This window comes from Austrofundulus limnaeus, unplaced genomic scaffold (genome assembly GCF_001266775.1).
Source record: "Austrofundulus limnaeus strain Quisiro unplaced genomic scaffold, Austrofundulus_limnaeus-1.0 Scaffold43, whole genome shotgun sequence".
Taxonomy (NCBI): Eukaryota; Metazoa; Chordata; class Actinopteri; order Cyprinodontiformes; family Rivulidae; genus Austrofundulus; species Austrofundulus limnaeus.
In genome coordinates, this window is record NW_013952445.1 from 2,152,633 (window position 1) to 2,170,333 (window position 17,701).

Sequence of the window (17,701 nt, forward strand, 5' to 3'; positions counted from 1 at the left end):
CAGGCTTCAAAATGGCCCCTGTCAGTGGTGTTTAAATTATAGGGCATGTTGAGCGCTGAAAGACAAGGGCCCACTGTTTAACTCACTGTTGCTCTTTCCATAGCTTTGTGTGTTGACAAGCGCTCTTCAAAAGAAAATTCCCCTCTCCTCTGCCTCCCATTGGCTGGCTTATAACTGACAAAGATTCCCACTCTAGGATAATCTCGGCACACCAAGATRATTTCCTCTGTTTTCCGATGTAGGATTAACCGAAGAAGACAAACAACAAAGGTCAGCGGCTCTGTAAAACCCAGCTTCAGCTTTGAATTCCTAACGTTTGCTCGCTTGTCAAACAGAGGAAATGATGGGCTGATGATAAATTTGGGGCTTGTTTTGAGAAGCCAAAGCCTTTCTCTTGCAAAAATAAACCAGCATGTTTCTCTGGATGATGGACGACACACTTTTCAGCTGACTGAACATACAAAAGGTCATAATTTTTTTTTTATCCCTTGTGTGCCTATAAACAGAGATTTGCTCGCTTTTCCAGAGAAAGTATGCACAGAGGAAAGTTTACTCAACGCAGCCAATGTTTGTGTAACTTTGGGAAATCCCTTGATTACACCATTAATATTGCTGACAAAAGGGTGTTAAATTCATTTTGGGACTGCAACGTTTGTGACACGTGTTTGAAAGCTGGTTGATATTTCCTGTATAGAGAAAACGCCGTTTTCATCCCTGACCGTGGGCGTTTTTGAGRAGGAACATCAGTTTAGCGTAGCGATGATGTCTGCAGCCTTCAACCGTAAAGAGCCACAAACTGAGCAACACATGGCAGCCAGCTGAGCTGAAGTGACCGTTTTTAAACACACCCTCAGGTGCGAAGCTGAGTTTCTCCTTGCATTTGGTCCTAGTAAACTTTTTCTTTTTTTAAATTAGTTTAAAGCTAGTTTAAACAAGCTATAAATAAGCTATAGTTTAAACAATATAGGGATAAARTATTCAATTTAGACCAAACTGTTTGAAATTGGCGCTATTCTTTATACTGTRCATGCAAAAAGCAGATTTAAAGGCTTTCTATAGAAAAATGTAGTTTCTTCTTTGCTCAAATATAATTCTAGTATTACTGCTGGTGCCTAATGTTAAGGTTAGTTTTTACTTTATACTTGTACTACTAGTTAAAGCCAGCTGATTATTACAAAACCTCTATACTAGTAAAAATATGTGATTAATTTGTGTTAAAACAAACTTGAATTTTGCTCCKAAGAAGTGTATTATCAACACTAAACTTATTATTCTATCCATTTGTTGGAATAACTTATTTATCAAAATTCCTTTAGAGACATTAAAAATATTAAATGTAAAGGCACTCTGTATAATTAATATGAAGCCTAAATGTGACCTAGCCAAAAGCCTTCTAAAATGTCTAACATATAATTTTATATTTATAAATTGTATTTGAACATGTCATAAATAGGCTGTAGTGAATATTAAGTGTATACAAATGTTTTGGATTAATAAACATAAAACATTTTCTGCTTTTCCTAAATTTGGGATGGAATTAAAATGTTATAAACCGAATCATTTTGGTGTAGAATTTTTTGTATTTTCACTTTTTGTAACTCAGAATCACTTGAATTTCAGTAAAAGTTTGCAATGGCTTGTTTAAATTTCTGACTTTGTTCTTGTGGTGATGTTTTTTCTCCTGTTTGTTTAGACTTTAGTAAAATGKGCATAAAGAAATCAAAAAGATTATAAAACCTGACTAGTCAATAGCATTAAAAGATGAGTTAAAACAACATTGCACATGCTCAGATAGCTAAATAAAAAAACTCACTGTCAGAACATTTATTATAAAAGCACAGAAACACAGCTGTAGTTCTACATGTTCATCCTAAAAATCAAAATAATTTCTCATCAAATACATTCAAATTAAATATCCTCCATAACTGAACTGGTCTATTTGCTCTTGCATGAGAAGATGCATAAATCTTTCTGTCACACATCAGTCAGGCTTTGAGAAATGACTTTTTAGATCTTCGTTTGTTCACATTATATTAATGTTTGGAAGTGAAGAGAAATGCATTGCAGACGACCCACTCTGGCTTCATGGCTGACTGGCTGCGATGCTGAATTGTGGGGCAACGGCTTTATTACCATCTATCACAGAGCTATGTTTAGGCCTCATCTACATGACGGATGGGTGGATTTGATGTAGACGACATCTGACCGTACTGATTTTACTGCTGGAGAGCGGCCTGATTTACAGAGGATGGATAATGACACTGTTGGCTTAATTTAGCTGATTTGTTTGAACAGATTGATTAAATACTTAAAACCCTCTTTTTGTTCGTGCTTCATAGCCTCATTAGAGTGATCACAAAAGCTCTGAAAGYGTCCCACATCTGTGCCACAGTAAATTTTTGTTTTGACAGCTTCTCACTCACATCTTTTATTGTCTTAAATGAATTAATAATCTGCAGTTTTGAGAAGATTTGAGTTCTAATGCAGCAAGGTTTGTAAGTGGCTTTAGCTTCTTTTTTAATCATAAAAAAACCATTTGTGCATGCTTATTTGATTCTATTTTATGTGTTTGATATAAAAACATGCATCTGTAGGCCCATTTCAAAGCTCGTAGTCACACTCATGTGACACCACCTCATAAAACGATACAGTTCTGCAAATAAGAGGAACATTTTCCGGGATTATTTTGATTTTAAATATTTGCCATGCTTTTCATAACCCCGGTGCAAAGTATCATTCATAAGAGTAATGATATATTTATATCTTAATGCTGACTTGATCCAAATGAGTTTATTCTGCGTTTTAAAAATAAAATCCTGTCTCAAATGGAGCAAAAATAGACAAATGTACACAGTTTCAGAGCTGTGGTGCTCTGAAAATATCAGATGAAAAAGAGGCTCCATGCACTACTTTGCTTTCTACACAATAAATCAATTCCATCCCTAAAAAAGTTTCTTTGATTATTTTTTTTATTTCACTTTCATCATGCTGTCAAAACTCCCAATCCGTCTGGGTGCAGCGAAGCTACGATAATATTTGCTTTGGAGTCCACCTTTTATTTGAAATACAAAATAAAATCTATTATCGAGTCCCATTTACTTTTGCTCAAACTGAAACTTTGGAATGCAAAAGATATTTCCTGTGTAAAATAATGCACATTGAGGCATGTCAAATTTATATTATAATATTGTTTTTTTATTTTAGTCACGCTTGAAGCTATCGCCAATAAATACACTGATCCTGACATGGATCCAGTCCCTGCATGAAATACAATATAAAACTCATTAGGCCTAAATCTCCTTTATAAACGTATAATTCTTTGTTACTACTGGTATCCTAAGGCCGAGGCTGTTGTCAGTCTTTGTCCATACAATGCGTACGGGGAGTAATATGGCCCAGTGGCTGCAGGCACCGGCACTGGAGCCCCGGGGGTTGGCAGGGGACTCTTTGAATACGGGTGATAACGGCTGCTGAGTCCGAGGGGGTGATGAGGGCCCCTGAGGGCCAGCGTGCTGGGGCTGCCCGGGCTGCCGTTAGGAGGAATATGCATGTGACAAGCCATAGCAGCGGCGGCAGCGGCGTTTGCAAGAGAGGTCGACCCCGGATACCCAGATATCAACTTCTCTGTGCCGGCGAAGGCCGTGTGAGTCCGCAAGTGGCTGAGGAGCTCCTCAGAGGACGCAAAGCGCTTATCACAAGGTCCGTTAGCAGACACCCAGTTGCAAACATGCGGGAGGGGGTCGTTGGGTAACATGAAGCCGTAGGGATACAAGGGGTGTCCAGTAAAAGACGGGGCTGAGGTGTGCATGCTGTGTAATGGGTGCGCCGGGTACATGAGCGGGTATCCAGACTTAAGAGCGTTGGCTGCAACCGCCGCAGCAGCAGCAGAGTCATGTGAGCAGTTAGAGGTGGACGCTCCAGACAAATGGCTCGTGCAGTGGTAGCTCAGGCAGTAGGGGTCTCTACACAGACTGGCAGACATTAACGACGGTGGGGATGCTCCAGCCAGGGGGCTTGTTCCAGTTTTACTGCACCCCAAAGAGCTGGCAGCAGCAAACTGCGCGCTTAGGAGCTGGTTGCTGGATTTGGTGGGATCAAGGGTCATTCCGGGTGGGAGAAACGGCTGCGGGTAACCTGCATAAGCCCCCGCTAAACTTCCAGGGTAGGACATACCAGCAGAGGACAAAGGGAAAACTGTATGGCCGGGCTTGTAGGGGGAGACGGGCGCCACCAGTCCAGAGCTGAGAAYAGAGGAGGATGATGAGGTTACAGATATGGAGTCTGATGTCACAGTCTTGGATCCAGATGTGTTTTCTTGGTTACTATCAGAGGTAATTCCGTTTATCTTTTGGCTCCCACCGCTCTCTGTGGTGCTGCTTTTATTGCAGTCAGACTCCTTTTTGTCCTCTTTKTCAATCGCCTTACTTTCAGAAGGAAGTGGAGAAATGGAGGTGCACGAGCTGGGGCTGCTTGTCCTGGGAGTGAACGGCTGGCAGGTGGCGCTAGGCACTCGAAAACTGTTTTTATCTCCACTGAGGCTGCTGCTCGAGTCCTTCTTCTCTGACGATTTGGAGTAAGGTTTAAAGCTGGATTTGTCTTCGGCTCCAATGTCGCTCATTTTCAGTGGCCCAGATTTGCTCTCCTTCTCACTAGATCCATTTGAAGCCACGGAGGAGAGCTTGGATGAGGACGGCGGGTCCGGTTTGCCGATCTGTGAGCACGTTTGGGCCAGAAGGGCCAGCGGACTCTTCTTGGCATCCAGCTGCAAGAAAATAACAGAAAACAAAATGTGTGAAAACCATAAAACACGTATTCATGCATATGAGCAATCATTTTGTATTCGAGGTTTGCAAAGGTGATCGTTCCGCGTATTTTACGCACTGCGCACAAAACTTATGTCGGGAAAAACTGCATAATAAGCTCATTCACGTAGCAGGTTTACACACTGAGATTTCCAAAACGATATTTCAAATATAGTCAAAAATTTGCAATCAGAGATTATCATCATCATGATATGTATTTTTTCTATATTAGACCATATTTGTCTGCTTAAATAAGGCAAACAAACAGAAAACAAATCAAACGCGTAATCAGGTGAAAAGCAACACTTATGTCTACAAATAGGAAACACCGATGTCCTGAAAGTTTTGGTGTGATTTTAGGACCCCCCCCCCCCACACACACACACACAATGGTTAAAAATCAAGACTGTTATTATCAGCATGCGTGCGTCACGTTTACAAAAACTATTTTATTTTTAAAGATTTACCTCAATGGGGCTGATAGGAGTAGAAGGTAGAGGCTGGAGGTACTCCGGGTGTAAAATGTGTCCTGCCCGAGCCGTGAGCATTTTCAAAACCTTTATGGGGAGACGGCTGGCTTGACGAGAAGGGTCTGCGGGAGAGACGGAGTTGTGGATGGATAGTTGGCTGATCTTCGCTGCTCCCTTCTCCCTCGAGGAGGAGCCGCTCTCCCACGCTGGATTCGTGCTATTTCTCAGGACAGAGACCGTGGGCGATGTGATCATGACCCAATTTTCGTACAAATGGTTGAAAAAGGCATGTGTGACGGGGAGACAGAGAGCCAAAAATAAAAAGGTCTGAAGGTTAAAGCCTCCTCCAAGAATAAAATAAACGACAGAATATCCTTTAAAGCAGACGCGGAACGCGTGAGCAGAGTCCGTGCGATTCAGAGCAGCGCTGCTTCCTCCCCCGGCGACGCTCGAACAGTGCGGCTTCAGGTCCGAGAGCGAACTTGTGCGTCTTGGGCAGGAGGGATCACTCCGCCTCCTCCGGAGCCGCGCGTCTTCAATCACTTGGCAGATCACCGCCTCTCTGCATCCTCCCGATCAAATAGAGATCCCAACAGGATGGAGCGTTGAAGCAACGTGACGTTTCCTCMTCACACTGGCGTCTGTTTGAGTTTTGCGCCACAATCAGGGTTTGAATTTTGAGATTTTTTATCTGCGCTTTTTGCGTAATTTGGCAACTGGAACGCATGCGCTGTTCCTCCTGCGTCCTGTGCGTAATTTTTGGGTTTCTGGACCACACATTACAAGATAACTAATTAACCTTTCATAACAAAACATTTCTTTAAAAAGTTTGCAAAAGAGAAAGTTGTTGCGCCATACAAAACGTTGACACAAAACATATTGTATTTTTTTGTGACGTTACGCGCATCAATCTGTTGCCCAGGTCCACGTTTTCTCCAGCTCYCCCGTTTTCAATCACGCAGCTGGCATGCAGGACAGGATACTGACATATGACAGGCTATCTGTCAGCTGTCTGCTGGCTTTTYCCCTCCTGCCTCTCCTCTGTCAGATTGAGGTCAAGTGAACCCATAAAAAGCAAAGAGAAGATTTCTCATTCCTTTACTCGTCAGTCATAATTTAGGCCATCTGCTCCTTTACAAACAGATGATTTAATTGAAGATAAACTCGATAAGGCATTTCATGGAAAGCTTGGCGTAAATGAAATATACACTCACCGGCCACTTTATTAGGTACACCACGCTAGTAACGGGTTAGACCCCCTTTTGCCTTCAGAACTGCCTCAATTCTTCGTGGCATAGATTCAACAAGGTGCTGGAAGCATTCCTCAGAGATTTTGGTCCATATTGACATGATGGAATCACACAGTTGCCGCAGATTTGTCAGCTGCACATCCATGATGCGAATCTCCCGTTCCACCACATCCCAAAGATGCTCTATTGGATTGAGATCTGGTGACTGTGGAGGCCATTTGAGTACAGTGAACTCATTGTCATGTTCAAGAAACCAGTCTGAGATGATTCCACCTTTATGACATGGCGCATTATCCTGCTGAAAGTAGCCATCAGATGTTGGGTACATTGTGGTCATTAAGGGATGGACATGGTCAGCAACAATACTCAGGGAGGCTGTGGCGTTGCAACGATGCTCAATTGGTACCAAGGGGCCCAAAGAGTGCCAAGAAAAGATTCCCCACACCATGACACCACCACCACCAGCCTGAACCGTTGATACAAGGCAGGATGGATCCATGCTTTCATGTTGTTGACGCCAAATTCTGACCCTACCATCCGAATGTCGCAGCAGAAATCGAGACTCATCAGACCAAACACTCCAATCTTCTCTTGTCCAATTTCGATGAGCTTGTGCAAATTGTAGCCTCAGTTTCCTGTTCTTAGCTGAAAGGAGTGGCACCCGGTGTGGTATTCTGCTGCTGAAGCCCATCTGCCTCAAAGTTCGACATGTTGTGTGTTCAGAGATGCTCTTCTGCCTACCTTGGTTGTAACGGGTGGTTATTTGAGTCACTGTTGCCTTTCTATCAGCTCGAACCAGTCTGCCCATTCTCCTCTGACCTCTGGCATCAAAAAGGCATTTCTGCCCACAGGACTGCCACTCACTGGATGTTTTTTTCTTTTGCGGACCATTCTCTGTAAACCCTAGAGATGGTTGTGCGTGAAAATCCCAGTAGATCAGCAGTTTCTGAAATACTCAGACCAGCCCTTCTGGCACCAACAACCATGCCACGTTCAAAGGCACTCAAATCACCTTTCTTCCCCATACTGATGCTCGGTTTGAACTGCAGGAGATTGTCTTGTCCATGTCTACATACCTAAATGCACTGAGTTGCCGCCATGTGATTGGCTGATTAGAAATTAAGTGTTAACGAGCAGTTGGACAGGTGTACCTAATAAAGTGGCCGGTGAGTGTATATATATATAATTCTTTCTGCAAATTAAATTCCTATATATTCCCTCCACATTTGCGCAGAAGARATCCTTGTTTTCATTCCAAGAGTGCGTAAAAACTGTCCTGCGCACCGCCATTAATCATTAAAGCGTCCACATTTCTTCCCATCCAAACAGACCCACTTATCTTATTACTCAATAGCCTATAAATGTCTTGCTGATCAGGCGAAAGTTAAACATATGCAAGTGTTTTTTGATTGATAACAGGGGGGGCTGTTTTCGGCAACGGCTGTCAGGGTCTGACACAGCGCTTTGAGTTATTAGGGCAGAGAAGGGCGACCATAAATTTCGACCGTCAGGCAAAAACTCCTTTATTGTGGACGTGATGGATGGCTCGCAGCGGCAGACACCAAATTCTCGGCTTTATCCTTAAATGGCTGCAGATTTTTTTTCTCCTCCTCCTCCTCCTTCCCCAGGAGTAATCCATTACTTTTTAACAGAAAGCTTGAACTCCTCCGCTTGTATTTCACAGCAGGGCTCGTTTATGCAAATTGCAAGTTTAGATGCTGTTTTTCTTGGCAGTCATACAGGAAGAAAACTTTATAATATTTATAACAATGTTGAGGAAATKTGTGTTGTTTTCCCTTCCAGCTTAAGTTTAATTACAAATTGTGGTATAGAATGTCAGAATTTATTGTTGGACAAAGTCAAAAGGAGTGGAAACTTTTTTTTTTTCTGATTGGAAAGATGTCTTTAGGCAGTTTTAGGCAATTGAGCAGTTTTATGTCAAGCATTCCAAATTGAGGCCAAAGTATCAACTTAAATTATAGGTTGTAGTTTACAAAAGGCTTTTCTGAGCATTGAATTTGCTAAGGCCAGAGAGAAACCCAAAATTAAACATATACAATCAAGATGGTGATTCTATTTTAAAGAGACTTGTTTAAACTTAAGGCATTTTCATTTTATTTTAGATTTTATTTAACTTGAATGTGCTGACAAGTTTTCTTCATTCTGCAGGCTGTAATGTGTAACTTAGGTTTTTGCCCATGTCTAAAAATTTTGTCTGTATTGTCAGCAAAAATATTTCATGAATAAAACTGTCAAAAATAATTATTGGCTGCTGATAGTTGATGACATCAATCCAATTCAAGATGCTGCAGCTGATTAACCTTAAATTCCATAAAACAGCTGAAACTCAGCCAATTTTGCAGATATTAGACTAAAATTTGGTATGGTAGTTGCTGACATTCATTTACAACACATAGTTTAAGTGCTAACAGACCAGGCAATATATCACAATATTGCATGAGATCAATCATACTAAAATAGATTGGTCATCTCTCAGTAGTTATGATGTAAAACTCTGAAAAGTGGCAGGTGCACTACTTAAAGACTGTTTCTGAGCTGAAATTATGCTTTTAATGTGCATTTGGAATTCCATAATTTATCATCAAGGCAGATAAAACAACTCTTAAACTCACTGTGACAGCAACTAAATTGTACGTAGTTTTTGTATATTCCAGCTCTGAAGGCTGATCGTTGCTACTGGGCTGATTAGAAAAATACATGTATTAGTCTGGTCTAAATTAGATTGTGTCGAGCGTTTGTTTCCTGTAACAGCAGCTAAACACATGATAAAGCGTAAAAGTAATGTTATTGTGGACACGTTAAAGGTTGCCGGCTGCGCAGGAGGAGATTTATCCGAACACGATGAGAAGCCGTGTCCCTGCTCCAGTCTGGATGTTCCTTCGAAATCAAACTTAAACCATCAGAATGTCAGAAAACTTGGGCTCAGAAATCTCTTGACATATAGGTTTCAGAAATGGCTATGGATGATAAATGCWGCATTAATATGTCAAGCAAATCGAATAAGAAATTCCCCTCGAGATGACATGAAAATTCACCCCGTGGCAGCCGGCGCGGGGTGTCAGCAGCCAGACAGGCCGACTGGATCTGACAGGTAAAAAGGCGAGATGATGGTTAGAAGGTGCTATTGTTCCACGTCGCTTTCTTGACCTGTCAGGTCCCGTTGCAGAGGCCTGGATCGAGGACTTCCTTGTCACATGAAAACAATCTTAAAAGGCTGTTCTCCAGACTATGGCGATTGCTCCTGTTTAATTGATTTGCTTTGCACTGAGGCCTGTCACATTAATAATGGTTAAGTACAGCCCCAGCGTGTCACCCACTGCGGTGCGTCTATCAGGAAATTAACAGCCTTAACTAACTGCTGTCTGTGAAGCAGGAACTGCAGTTTCATACGAGATGCAGCACTTTTATAYCAAGGCTGAAACTATAGAAAACGTGGTAAATTTCCACCTTTCTCGTTTTCACCTATTCATTCATATATGTCTGCATACATATATATTTCCATCTCATTATGGCCAGCCATATAAAGTGAAACGGAGAGCTACACTGACAAGTAAGTGGCGCTGAGTGAATAAAACTCAGATTATGCTCCCCAGCACTTCACAGGAGCCYTTGACAGGTTGCACTAGACATTAAGTCATTTTGATATTTTCATGACTGACTGACAGTTAGAAATTGCTCCCATCACCTTGATAGCATGGTAATGCACCTTGCATGTGGACTGTCTTTAAAGTGCAGGAAATTAGACTCCAAGTTCAGAGTCCCCACCCCCCTCTTCCCTTCAGGAGAATATGACAAGAAAATAGACTGCTTTTCTTCTGCGCCCAGAGAGGGGGAAAAAGGCCCCACAGAAGCTGGCAAAGAATGAGTGGTTATAGGCGAACGTGTCAAGAAGTATTACAGATATTATGTGCTCAAGACAGGACGTTTCAGATACTTAGAAGTCATACCCATTCTCTTCGACTACATCCAAGATTTCCCCCCCCCAGCCTCCATCTGCGTCAAAGAGTGTAGCCTGACTTCATTTGCAAGAGCTCAAACTCGAAGGTGACACGGAGAACTTACAGGATCTCACCGGAAGTCAGAGGAATCGGCCTCGGCGTGACGGTGAGACTTAAAAAACTTGAGGTGCAGCCAAGATCGCRGCGGTGAAGGGTCTTTTTCACTTTGTCTCCTCGATTAGTTAAAGCTGGTCAGGAGCAGGAAAATAAAGCCTGTAGAGATGACGTGCTGTCGTCCACTTGCCATCAGGTGGGTGAAGAATCGCTGTGGGTTGCAGTCATGCTGTAGAGAATAGTTAACTTCACCTAACCCTCCCCGTTAAACTCTGGAACCGCTCGTTCWATTCAACCTGACAGCTGCCATATTACCGGGTTAGAACTTCGTGGAAACTTCAAGAGGCTCACGTCAGAGCTAATGCACAGGCGCTTGTACTTTGCATTTACAAGAACAATCATTTCCATGTTTGCTGACATCAAAGTGTGGATCACAGCTTCAGTTTACTCATTAGTGTTGTGTGTTGACTATTTTTTTATTTATTTGTCAGAAAAATAGAGAAGAATGTCAGCAATTGCTTCGACTTGGAACACCGTTGCCATAACACAAAGAAATTAGTTGCTTATCTATGTAATTTCTWCAACCAATGTTGGTTAATTTGTCTTTTCAAATGCCTGATCTCAATCAGTTTATGGCACACTGTACAGTGTGATTTAGTTAAAAAAGCAATAACCATAAAATCAAAATGACACACATCCAGCAACAGATGCTGATCCTTCACATTTACTTGTCTAGATTTAATTTCTGGAGCCTAAGTCGGGGTGAAAACGTACAGGTAGCATGTTATGATGCTGGAAGCACTGTGCAGGTCGGGATGAATGTCTTTGACGGGCAGATTATTCCGACTAAAGCRGGCCTAAAGAATGATCTTGTCACATTTTGCAGGCAGGATTAGAGAAACGCAGGAGGAGCACTTCAGTCAGGAATTAGCGTCATGTGGTCGGCTGGAGACAAGCGTGCAAGGTATTTGTTGAAACAGGCTTGGACACTTACCGCTCCATTTGTCTTCTTAGTGATCAAATACAGAGGTTGAGGGTTATTCCTCTGTCMGTTTTTGGATTCTTTTCTTTCGTTTATTTTTTATGTATTTTAGATTGGAACATATTGAGATGGAGCAAACAACTATATGCTGCCTACAGCATCATCATCTATATTTATGTCTGCATTTTAAATGAAAATGAGTGTCTTCAGGCCATCAACACAAGCTATTGCCACGGTGATTGAAAAGTGAGGGAGCAAGTGAGCTGAAAAGACAAAGTAGAAGAGGTCTGAAAAAAAAATGAAATCAAACTTCATAAGACCTGCCAGTGGTGTCAGTTGTTATTCATATCTCGAGTGCATTATGGTTCTGTAACGCAGCGTACTGCCTCCTCATCTGTCGGCTCGGATTCATCACGTTCTTGACTGTTTCTTTTAAGTCACAAGTGTCAGTGCGAAGAGGAGTCTTAATTGACAACTGAGTGGCACAGACGTGGACCGCAGCCTTTATTTTTGTGCCAAGAAGGGTTGTGTTGTTTTGATGAGTTATTATTGGCAGAAGCCAGCAGCAGATAGCAGCCGGCCTGGAAATGGGAAGTGACATCAGACAGAGAGGAGCTTGTCATTGTCTTCAGGCGAGTTCAGTCTTGCTGTAAGTCGGGGACAGCCTGTTGAAATGCCACTCTGTAGGATTTCTTATCTCTCACATGAAGAAATCTTGGTGGATTTTTGTGAAAATTCGTAGACATCAGTTATCTGTTATTGCATGGGCTTTGTGTTCATTTTGTTTGTAAATYAGATTTTTTTATGTATGTTTTTGCATTCACTGTACACGATGGAGGCAGAAATGAGCAAAATGAATATCTTGAAACGCACCCAGTTAAAACTAAAATAATCTCTGACATACTGTTACACAAACAGCATTCACGAGCAGCTCGCAGAATAAATCAATAAAGTGTCTGTAGTGGAAGCACTTCATAATCACAGCGTTTTCATCTAATATTCACTCACCCGGAGTATGATCTAAATAAATAGTTCTCCGGGCAGTGCGTCTCACTGTACATTGATCATGAACACAAGACCCCAGGCAACAATGCAGAGAAGAAAAATGGCTTCCTTATTTTCACTCATCTGAGGCTCTGCAGCCCTTAATAGACAGAATCAGAATGTCTGCTCTGGTGTTGCAGGCTTTATGAGACCATTACCGCTTTTTTATTGTGTATTCCTGGACTAATGGCTTTCTATACTTCCTCTGATTTACGACCTGTCAGCTTTGTGGCTGTCCATTAGAGAGGTTTGACATCAAGCCAGTGCTTGAAGTGCCCACTGTTAAAAATAAGGAAGTCATGTCTCACACTTAGWCGCCAAACTCCTTAAAACGCTGTTCAAAAACACACTCAGGCCTCCTTCTTTTAAGGCTTGTTTTCATAAGCTCTGCTTCGTATGCGCTTTTTATTAAGCTATTAGGTGACATAAATGACACACGTCTACAGTAGCCAGTTTGAAGAGTCTGTCAGATCAGTTATATTACACATTATTAACATGTGAAATTAGCTGCATTAAATTGATTTTATGGATGTGTAATAAATAACGGTGGATAAACCACTGCCACACCACTTAAACACATCATTAAATATATGTTTACTATTATGGTTTTATTTCAGCTTTGGTTTTTGCAAAGCTTTTATTGAATGGGAGGTATCCTCTCAGCACTGTGCTGTATGACTCACTCACATAGTTAAGGACCACTGCTGCTGACATTAGTCATTTGTTCTTAAGACTCAATTTCATTTTAAAGCCTGCTATTCATTATTGTTAAAAGAAAYATTTTCATATTTTATATTTGTACAGAGAATGTTATGTCTAGGTTTGAGTTGACCATTTTATCTCTTGTCCCTTAAGTTATTTTTCCTCTAAAGACTAAATGAGATTTGACTGGTATCCTGGAATMTGTGGATGAACTGTTTATTATTTGACATGCACCAAAGATCAAAAACAGAAGAAAAGAATGATACACAAATTCTTAGGGCTTTGTAAGGGAATTTTAATGACAGGGGGTCCTGCACAAGTTTCTAGACTTTTTTGTGGCTAATATTTCTTGATAATTCTAATCGGACCAGTGATTTTGTTCATTTAAGCGATGTTRTGGCATTACTCAGAAAAGTCTGTCTCTTCTACAACTAGTAGAGCTGAGACATTTTCCATTAATCTTTAAAATGGTTACCATAATCAAAAATAAACGTTGCAGAGTAAAAATTAAAATTAAAAATACAGCAAAATTAGCTTCAAATGATACTAATACAATGTTTAAATTAGTGCAGGTGAGTTAAAGTAGTTTCTGCTTTTTAAAAGTGAAATTGTACCATTTCCCCCTTACTAACAGTCTGGTTGAAGTGCACAAACAGTCATGAAATCTGAAAGCATCAAACAAGAGACACATGAAGCTAACATGACGTTCAGCTGCACCATCAAGTCCAAACAGGCTGAGAAATGTGCAAAATTTCAGTCATTAAATTACAAGTAAAAACACTCACAGAGCTGAAGATATCAGACATTCTGTGAGGAACGGCCGACCGTGCAGTGTTGTTAGGAGAACAGCTGCAAGACAGGACCACCAGCACTGCAGAACTGAGGCCYGTCATTGTCAGCCCACCCTCTTCAGTACCTACCACACCTCCTTACTCCATCACATGAATCCAAGTCACCACCCTTCACTGCCTCTGCAACAAAAGACGCTTTGAGGTTGTGCTCYTCTGCTTTGTGCCCAGCAGAGCTGCTCGAGAGGAGCTTCTAATGAAAGGATGTCCGTCATAAAAGAACAAATATCGTCAATAAAAAATACATTAAAATGATGTTCAAAACCTCCCATTTTTGTAGCTTGTAACATATCATGGAACTGTTTTTGATCATTAGATGAAAATTATTTGACTTTCTTCGCCAAACTGTTTTATTGATGATTATACGCCGGAGATTTAAAGCTGCACCTTTTTACATTCATCGCCCCGAGAATCCTCTGTGGGGGTTTGAAACTTCAAACAGTTCCTCATGAAAAAGTCAGGAGGTATCAGACATGTGTTCCCCCGCATTCGCCCCCTACCCCTGCTGACTTACCAACACCAAAGGCCAGAATTGATTTTGTGTGAATCCGGACCAGCTCTACCCCCATCAGGGATCACCTCGCTTTACCCCAGCCTCTACTTCTTCGACAGCACCAACAATTAGGCAAAAACCTGTGAAACGTCTATGGTTTTCAAAGTAAATTTTCTAGTCACGTGTTACAACATCTCTGCGTGTTTTTTATGATTTCCTTTTGGAACATCTGAAAAAAGGTAGATTGTCACGGTTAATTTATTCCTTACTCTAATTCCACATGGATGATCCTTGTGTATGAGTTAATAAAGTGAGGTTTATGAACGATACAGGACAGATTATCTAAGACAAGAGTAGAGTCCTGCTACTCTTATGCTTTAAAATTGGTGAAAGGTCATACAGAAGCCAAAGGAGATAAAAGTCTGAGGTGGCTTTCTTGTACAGAGATTCATTTAAGATCCCCTTTAAATTGAACATTCCTTTTTGTTTGTCTGCATGTGCTTCTGGCARAGATCGGCAAAAAGGTTCATGCAACTTTCACTGTTATGCTTTGCCTATGAACAATGGGTGGATTTAATGCAGATAAGACTGTTTTTTCTTTTTTCTCTGAAAACATTTCATAACTAGAGACAAAGACAAGTAATAAATCTGTTTAACTGGCTGTTCAACTGTTTAAGTGATCCAGCTTTTTTACAACAACAACCTCTTCAACTGTTTATTAAAAAGCAAAATTACTGCAAAAACCTTTCTACGTTACCATAAAAAACACCATAAAATTTAATGATTTTACATATTTTGTAGTTTGTCTCCAAGTCATTTCTAGCTAAACTTTTTTAAAAGCTACAAATAGTTAACAACAAAATTGAAAGTTTGTAAGAGACTTTGGATCAATGTTGACTTTTTACCCTTTACCCAAAGGAAGCTCAGTTAATAAAAAAAGGTTGTTTAACTGTTATGACCACGATCCATGTTGTTTCTGTGATTTAAAATTGCTCATCCTCCATCAAAGATAAATATATATTCAGTTTCTGAGCAGCCAGCACTGAACACTTTTCTAAAACTGATTTTAAAAAGAGGATGATTTAATCTTGACAGTGGTGGATACCAYAAACTGTATCATTTAAAACATCAATACTTTCTTTTGACAAATCAAAGGCCAGTGCTTGATGAGGTTATAGTTAAACTATGAAGCTTCCATAACGTCAAATATCTGACATTATTATCTATTTTTCACTTTACCTTCAGATAGATCAAAGTATTAGCTCGGGATAATTGCTATGCAGATGACCTTGAGATGTATTTACAAACAATTATTGTCAAACAAGGAAAGGTAATAATTGTAATGTGTCTAAATGCAAATTCAAAATTGACWAAGAATGGACACATTAACATCCATTTTAATTATTTTTGGCATGACTGTAACATATATAAAGTACACAGAACAGAAACAAAGTGTCATTTGCTGACTTCCTGTAACAGATGCTGGTGCTCATCTCAGAGAAGTGCAATGTCCTGGATCTGGTGGCACTGCCATAGACTCAGTATAAATAGATTTCTGTGACAGCACCATTCATCTCCAGACATAAACACATCAACATTAAAAGACAGCTCACCAAGACCTCTGTGCTTGTTAGGGCAAGATCAGCAGTCCAGATGCCTAAGATGTAAACTTGTGAAGGGAAGATTAATTTATCTTTCATCCCTGCCTTTGACAGTAGTTATAAATTTGATTTAACTGTTGAGTGGGGGCCATGAAGAAGGGCAGTTGGACATTAGGCTTTCAAAAAAAGATATCAAGGGGACTAACTCGTGACACCCAGACTGCTACATTGGGGTCAAAAGTTCTTGTGGGATGTGTTTTGTGTGTGTGTAATTTTCTGTTTTTTTTATAAAGCTCTTCTCCGYATCTCATCTTTGTGTTTTTATAAAAAAAGGTGGTGATCATGTGAGGTGGCTCGGAGGGGCATCGGGCACAGGGTGTCAAAGGAGCTATTTAGTGGTGGATGGATGGGAACAGGAGATATGAGGTGGTCACATCCTGTGACCATCTGCACGGGAGTCATGCTAGCTATTTAGATCGCATACAGATGCTCAGGCAAACCCTGACATGCCGTGCAGAATTTTGGAGGCGTGACAAAATGCAGAATGCCACAGTTCACGGAATGTCAAGTGGATTCTGACAGGCCCATCCTTTTGTAAAGGATGTTTTTGTGTTTATTGCCAATTTGCTGCTTTGTTTTATGGGATTGGCAAGTACCAGACATTTCACAGAAATTTTTTTTTTTTTTAGTTAAACTTTATCCTGATTCGTTTGTCTTATTTGTTTTGGCAGTGTCAACATTTTTCTCTGATGTGAACACTTCCTGCTTTTCTTTTTTTAATACCTAGTATGAACTTTTGGCATTGTCTGTTATGGAAATTATTCATCAGTACTAGGCACATGAAGTGGGGATAAAGTGTCACTCAACATAATGACCTGATGACAGCAGTGTGTGTAGGTGTAGRGGTGACAGATGATGATGAATCTGTTTCTTTGAAGGCACGTTGTGTTTAAAGAGTCTGGTTTGATTTCACTCAAACAGAACTGGATTTCTTTGTGTTTCAAACAAGATGGTTTTGTTTCAGGAACAAAGAGTGTTTCGGGGAGGATATTGTTACTGCTCATATGGATGTCAACCGACTGATTATAAAATGCATTCAGCAGTCTCATCTCGTTTACTGCAAAAAAATCCTTCCTTACTTTAGTACTTACAGGGGTGGGACGAAATACCCAAGAAGTTGTACTCATGTARCACTACTTCAACATATTTTTACTCAAGTAAAAGTAAAAAATTACCCGTTGAAGACATTAGTCATGTAAGAGTAAAAAAGTATGTTGCCAAAAGGCCACTTGAGTACTGTGGAATCACATCTTGTTTTCATATTTTAAAATTATGTCATCAGACTGACCAAAATTAAAAAGTTATGTTCAAATTTCAGTGTTTTTAAAGAGTAAAAAGAAGAAAATTAAGACAAATAACATAAATTACAAATTAAA

The 17,701-nt window shown here is 40.5% G+C and overlaps 1 protein-coding gene and 1 long non-coding RNA gene across 3 annotated transcripts in view; one reads left to right on the forward strand and one right to left on the reverse strand.

The window, feature by feature from the left end:
- The window catches only part of LOC106517018 (uncharacterized), a 157,433-nt gene that overhangs the window by 20,046 nt on the left and 119,686 nt on the right, over window positions 1-17,701 (forward strand). The window lies entirely within an intron of this gene.
- LOC106517016 (zinc finger protein 503) lies at window positions 1,810-5,900 on the reverse strand. Its single transcript, XM_014007695.1, has 2 exons — window positions 5,270-5,900; window positions 1,810-4,762 (listed from the first exon to the last, which is right to left on the reverse strand). Exons 1-2 carry the CDS (start codon window positions 5,525-5,527, stop codon window positions 3,326-3,328), a joined length of 1,695 nt encoding a protein of 564 aa, XP_013863149.1. The 5' UTR covers window positions 5,528-5,900; the 3' UTR covers window positions 1,810-3,325.